General features: G+C 43.5%; 1 protein-coding gene across 1 annotated transcript; it reads right to left on the reverse strand.

Annotated features, from left to right (window-relative positions):
- Positions 1-4,857: 4,857 nt before the first annotated feature.
- On the reverse strand, positions 4,858-6,697 carry LOC307268760 (E3 SUMO-protein ligase ZBED1-like; the record flags this gene model as incomplete). The annotated part of the gene is made up of 2 exons (XM_080051506.1): positions 4,858-5,397; positions 5,579-6,697. 2 exons carry the CDS (start codon positions 6,695-6,697, stop codon positions 4,858-4,860), a joined length of 1,659 nt encoding a protein of 552 aa, XP_079907632.1.
- Between the last annotated feature and the right edge of the window lie 295 nt (positions 6,698-6,992).

A 6,992-nucleotide genomic window follows, 5' to 3' on the forward strand; every position in this document is an offset into this window, starting at 1 on the left:
TATTGCTTTCTTCTGCTTTAATAACACATACAGTATAACACACAATGTATGCAGGTAGACAGACTTTGGCTAAAGAATGGAAGTAAAACAAATCATTTGCAGGTTTGATTGTCAAATTTTCTTGATAAGGATTTCCTTTATCCTTTAACACAATTATAGATGCGTACGAATGGAATTTATTTAGCATGCCAGTGAATTAATTATTCATATGGGATTGTCACATCAATAAACAATGGGAGCTTATTAGGGTGCAGCCTGGGTAATTTTTTAGTAAAAAGTTTGCTGTCTCATGAACAATAGACAAGAGCATTTGACAGCAGGGAAGATACAAAAGTGAGAGAAAAGTGTAAGAAAGAAAGAGGAACAAAAAGTGAGAGTAAATAGAAACCTTTAAACGCCAGGAAAATGGGCAACACTTACGCTCCACAGTTTTCATAATCCAAAAACAAGAAAAAACTCCAGAATGGTCTTTAAGATTTGACAGCATGACAGAGAATTAAGTGCAAACATCTACGATAGGCTAGGGTTAGGGTAATTCGATTACGATTATTAATTGCGATAAAACTCCCATCTATTACGACGATAAGCTTTTGACATAAATGCTCAATATGAAAATAAAAAACGGCCCGATACTTTGACCCATATGCTGGTGGCGGCTATCGCCGTCCAGCCTAAACCCTGTTTCGAAATAGCTGACATGTAAAACCAGTAATTCGTCTTTTATATTATAAAGTTCAGTACTTGAATGTGCCAGGGCCTTTGTTGATCCACTTGATAACTTTTTATGTATGGCTGTATGTATGTATAGAGTATCAACTCTACAAGATTTAAGAGGTTTGCTGCAGCCCTTCCAAAGGAGTTGAATGTGATAGAAGTCTGAGCTTTTTTTTAATTTACATTATTTTCTATAGGTTACTAGGCAAGCTTTCTTATATTGTTAGGTGAAGTTAAAACAAGTTTGTAAAGTTGAATGTTTATATTTAAATGTGATTCAATGTTCTCTTATCACAAATATGCTAATAAACAACATTGTATAGTTTAACTAATGAACACTCTGGTTTCTACAGGCTTCAGCAGTATAAAATTATATATTGTGATTAATCGGTCAATACGGAAAGAATAATCGTGCTAATATTTTTTGCCATATCGCCCACCCCTACGATAGGCACAAGGTATTTCACCTAAATGTCACACCAAAGCTCCCACAACAGAATCCCCCACCCCCGTGCGATTTAGTAAGCTCCAAAAATAAGCCAAATGGAAAAATTGCCTTGATTTGTTACTGCTGAGATCTCTAGATCGAAGACTTGGCAATACTTAGGAGTGTAGTTCAAGTTGTGTGTAAACCCACGGTGCCTCCCTTGTGCACATAGTCATCAGCTTAACTTCTCTATCAGCGACATTAATCTTGGTTATGCACTCTTTCTAATTAACCCTAAAACAGGCAACGTGCACTGGGAGATACATACTCTTTAACGTCCTGTAGGGGGCTTGCTGGAAGGTTTTCACTAATCTAGTTAGCATTTATCAAAAGACTTGTCTGTTATTAGCATCTAGGTGACATGATTTGGTTCAAGTTATCTTTCATTGTTTAGTCAGCCTGATCAGAAATCAACATGGACGCCAGTGGTGAAGCGCCAGCTTCCCAGGGTGTAAGTAATCATATATTAGACATACTTATTTTTGTTAAAATAACAATCTAAATTCATATATTGAATTAGGACATTTGTCTTAACATGCTGATGAAGAAAAAAAAAATCCATCTGTGTTTGTGGGTTTTTTAGCAGAATTTGAAATGTATGTATCCCCAGAGATACGTTGCCTGCTTAGGGGGTAGAAATTTGGTCAATGTTCATTATTCTGAATTTTATTTAAAACTTGAAAGCATGTTGATAATGACTGCAGAACCATATATTATCATGAACAGTTGTGCCCATTACAACATTATTACTGTATTTCACTTTTAAAATGATCTTTCTATATTTATGTATACTTAGGGCAGTGCTGCCTGGAAGGCCCTATCCCTAACCGTTGGGGGCGGGGAGTGCCTTCCAGGCACAAAACACAAACTTAACTGCCCAGGGATGGCCAAAGCCACTGGCAGGGAAAGTAAGCTGCTGTTAATTAAATATATAATTTCCAGCTGGTGGCTGCTGGTCGTTGTAGGCGCACAGTGTAGCATCATGCCTGCATCGGCTTCAGAGGAGCCTCTGACGCACCTGTGGCAGCTGTTTGAAAGGATCAGGGTGCAGTGACTAATAGTCAATCCTGCTACAGTTTGGCCTGTTATCCATTGCTTTCCTTGGGCACTGCTTTCCACAAAGGGAGCCATTAAACTGGTACACAAGTAGGACACCGTGCCAGGTTCATGCACACGGCACCATAAAGTCCCTACATTCCTGTTGGACGGCCTCCATTTCACTGCCTTCGTGGACCACAAGCCGTACACTAAGCTGGTGGGTGTTACATTTGTCTGGCCCCGCCTCAGGAGTGATGTAAAGACCTGGGCTAGCTTCAGTTTGGCCTGTCAGCGTGTTCAAGATACACATGATACCAAAGCCCCTTGGCGCCGATTCTGGTCCCCGAGAGGCATTTCGACCAGGTCAAAAAGGACCTGGTGGGCCCCCTGCCTTCCTCCCGTAGGTTCACTGACCTCCTCACCTTGGTGGACAGCACCACCAGGTAGCCGGAAGCCATTCCTCTGCATTAACTGAAGTGGACTGGGCGTTCCTCAGGTCATAGGTAGCCCGTTTTGGTATGCCGGCTGACCTCACCTTGTACAGAGGCCCACAGTTCACATCCGAGCTGCATGGCTAAAGGGTCGCAACTGGGTTGACTGCCTCCTGTGGTTGTTGGCTTGTTTGGCTCTCTGCCCCTAAGGAGGACCTGCAGTTTTCATCTGCTGAATTGGTTTACAGACAGCCACTGGTGGTCCCATGAAAGTTCCTTCAGGACGCTGCGGTTCTGTGGATGGGCGCGTCACATCGGACTTTTGCTCTGGGCAACTCCAGCCCCTTCACTCAGGTCCCCCTGAAGACTCCCCTATGATGGGCCCTTCTGTGTCCTGGAGGCGGGGACCAAGAACTTTGTGGTGGACATGGGGGACAAGCTAGAGCGGGTCACTATGGACCGTCTCAAGCCTGCCCATTTGGATGTGGCTGATCCAATTTGATGAAACTAGATTGGTTAAACTGAATAAAATGTACTTAAAAAGTAGTATTTGTAATTTAAATGGACAAGATAAACAACAATTTATCATTTCTGTTCATCAAATTAAAAATTTATATTTTTACCATTTCGGCTTTTTTTATACCTTAATAGGGCAACGTATCCTGGGAGATACAACTCGTAAAACCCAAAATATACAAAGTATAAAAAAAATTTATGTGGAAATATTTTTCTTTGGTCTTGAAGAGATGAGTGATAACATGAAAATATTTTTAGAAACTCATTTTCCACTGTTGCCTGTTTAAGGGTTAATGGAGGATTGCCTGGTGCCACAAATATGAGTGGAGGTGGGTAAGGGAGACTCCCGGAAATGATGCACACTGATGCACAAAATGGACTAGTAGAAACAAACAAACACAAGATTAAATACACAGTGGGATTACACATTTAGAATAACTACAACTATTCTTCCATAATTCTCCATTACAGACTGATATGATATTCTAGGTGTCACCCACAGGCCTGTACAATTCGGCCCGAGAAATGCTTCTGTGCATTTTTTAGATTGTAGTGAATATGTGTTATTGTCAGTCTCATTCTGATAGCTTTTTTCTCCATTTGCTTGTAGGATGCTGTTCTATTTCACCAGAGAGCCAATTAGTGTCTCTCACTTTGACACTCATCTAGTCAGGACCAGCATGCTCATACATGTTCATTGTGGACTTTAATGGCCAAAGAGGTTTCAGCTACCTCATTACATAATATGCAACTAACAACCAGGGGGCTTATGTCGCACTCGCAACATCTCATCACCACCCACCCACTCCCATGTCAATAACTCTCAGTCACTACTTCTCTCTGTCTTACTCTCCCTCCTTTGCTGCTGTAACCCTTATCTTTATGTGGTATCGTCCTCCGGTCTCCTCGGAATGGTGGGAACTAGGGATGGGCATTTTAAGAAATTTCCTTGCTCGATCATCGCTAGAATTATCGAGCAATTATCGATTAATCATTAACTTTTTCTATAGGCTATATTAAAATTCCCGTTGGTAGAAAATACAAAATGCAGCATGTTTTTATCAATGCAATCTTTATTCCAACAATAATGTTTAGGCCAACAATAATACAAGACAGTTAACTTGAAGACCTACAACTGTTTAACAGTTTTAAAATAATAAATAGCCTACAGGCATTATAGGTTATAGGCCTATGCGGCGCTTGTAACGGCCGAACAATGCGCCTACAGGCGCTCTTAAAGGTTTGGAAACGCTTCAACAAGACTAAATCTGTATTCCAATTACAATAAGTAGCCTACTATCGGCCAACAATAATCAAACAAGGCAGTAAGAGTGGGCATAAAACTGTATAACTGTTTGAAAAAAGGGGGAAAAAAAGGCCGACATATATGCCTAGTGCAGCCGGCGCTCGGAAAGGCTCGCAACAAAAAGATGAGCCACACATTTAGAAACAATTGCATGAACTAGCCTATCTAAAAGCAATACCTTAGTGAACATATATAAGGCTGAACTTGTTGCTAAAATGTCACAGTTTTGACAAAATGTAACGACTCCAATAGGCACCAAGCCGAAAGAAAAGCGGAGCGAGAGACAACACATTAAGAAAAAAAAAAGAGCGACTTACATACGGTGGTGACTGTCCCCACTGTCCATAGCATACAGTACCTCCAGCCTACATATTTTTGTTTAGGAATATAAGCATGTTAACATGCTCGGGGGTCAGACGCGAACGCAGCCTTGTAACTGTCAGTCCAGCAGCAGAAAACACCCGCTCTGACGGGACCAAAGTTGCGGGGATGCAGAGGTATTGGCGCGCCAACTTTGACAGCCTGGGGAACCTTCTTCCATTCACTTTCCACCAGTCGGTAGGGTTGCAATCCAGGAGTGGGGGGGTATCCCTCAGAAAGTTATTAACCTCTGAGTCAATGCCAGTGTCCAGTATAGTGGAGTATTGCTCCCCGAGGAGTAGTGCCATAGCGGAAGCCTGTGTGGCGGCGGCGGCGGCTCCAGTGTTTGCGCTCCCTTCGTCCGCCGCGTGCCCACCAGCCTGCTCGATAGCCTCCTGGCCTGTCTCCACTGCCTCTCCCAGTTCAACTAATTTCGCATTAGCAAGTACTCTCTGTGCAGGTGTCAGAAAGCCCAGGTGCTTGTGACGAGGGTCCAGCATTGCTGAAAGCATGGGGGCCGATGATACAAATTCAGCAGACTGAACCTGAAAATAAATGATGCGGAGAAATCAATAATCAGAAATAATTGTGCATCTATAATGCTAAATGGAAAACGTATCTAGGCTATCCAATAAGAGGCATGTAAGTATAGGCTATGTTGTAAATCTTATTACTCGTAACATTTTTGCTATTGGGCATATTGAAATTAAACTACATGTAGCTTACATTCATTCGGGTGCTGAGGGAGGACCGCACTTTAGTTTTGAACTCGATAACCTTGGGCCCGTCTCCTTCTTTGCGCAGCAGATGCGCATTGATGAGGCCGAAGGTGATGGGATAAGTGTTGGAGATGGAGACGTCCTTCTCCGCAGACATGACTGTGGTGGCACACTTTAGTGCTCTCAGCACAGGCTGCGTTTCCTCCATCAGCTGCCAGTGCTCATCTTTCAGCTCCAGGATCCTGGCGTCCTGGAGCTTGGTCACGGTGCGGTCCGACAGGACAGCAGCAACAGCCCACCGTTGCTCCACCAGCCGATCGAACATTTCACAGACTGAGTTCCAACGTGTTTTACATGATTGTATTAGCCGGTGGCTTGGGAGACCCATTTGTTCTTGTTTTTTTTGCAGCGCTTTGCTGGCAACTGTGCTGTGGTTAAAGTGACCAACAAGTTTGCCAGCCGCGGAGATTACCCGATGCAGGTAAAGTGCAAAGCCGTCATTTATGGCCAGCTGGAGGGTGTGGGCAAAGCAGGCAACGGAAACCCAGCTGACTCTGGTTGGACGGTTAGCAGCGACTATATTGGCCGCGTTATCATGTACGCAGGCGATTACTCGGCCTTCAATTCCCCACTGCTCCACAGCCCCATTCAATTTCTCCGCGAGACAGTCCGCTGTGTGACGGCCTGGCAGGCTTTCTGTTAACAGGACAGCCGAGTTCATTTCCCAGTCATCGCCGATGTAGTGGCAGGTGATGGTAATATAGCTCTCAGCTGTTAAAGCCGTCCAGCAGTCTGTCGTGAGAGCAACACTCTCGGCTGTGGCCAACTTTTTAACCAACTCCTCCTTTCTTTCTTCATACTGCGATTCAATGAGTCTGGTGACTGTGCGCCGTGATGGAATGTGATATGCTGGTTCCATTATATCAATCAGATTCCCAAAACCTTTGCCTTCAACTATACTTATAGGCAGCATGTCTGTCTGAATGAACTTACAGATACCTTTAGTAATTTTATCTGCCCGCTGTGAGTCACAGCTCCTCCTTGCTAGGACCGAGGTGATGGTAGGTTGAGAGGAGGATGAACTGCCGGCCAACAAGGTCGGATGTACGTTGGTCAAGTGATACATCATAGTAGTCGTCGTGGAATTATACTTGTACACGGCATCACAATGTGTACAGTGCACGTCTCCGTTTTTTAAATCGAAGTGGTCCCACGCAACACTTCGCTTGGACCGCTTCATGTTTAGGCTAATCTTGATTTGCTGGCAAGTTTTTAAATGAGCTGCGTCACAAGTCAACTGCCGCTCATTTGGCTGTTCCGTTTTTGTCATTTGAAATAATAAAACATCGCGCCCTGGTGGTTAGAGTTGTTATTTCTTCCACATAGTGATATTCAATTAAACGCTTCAAGACTCACAGTAT

This window comes from Ammodytes marinus (assembly GCF_949987685.1).
Source record: "Ammodytes marinus genome assembly, chromosome: 22".
Taxonomy (NCBI): domain Eukaryota; kingdom Metazoa; phylum Chordata; class Actinopteri; order Uranoscopiformes; family Ammodytidae; genus Ammodytes; species Ammodytes marinus.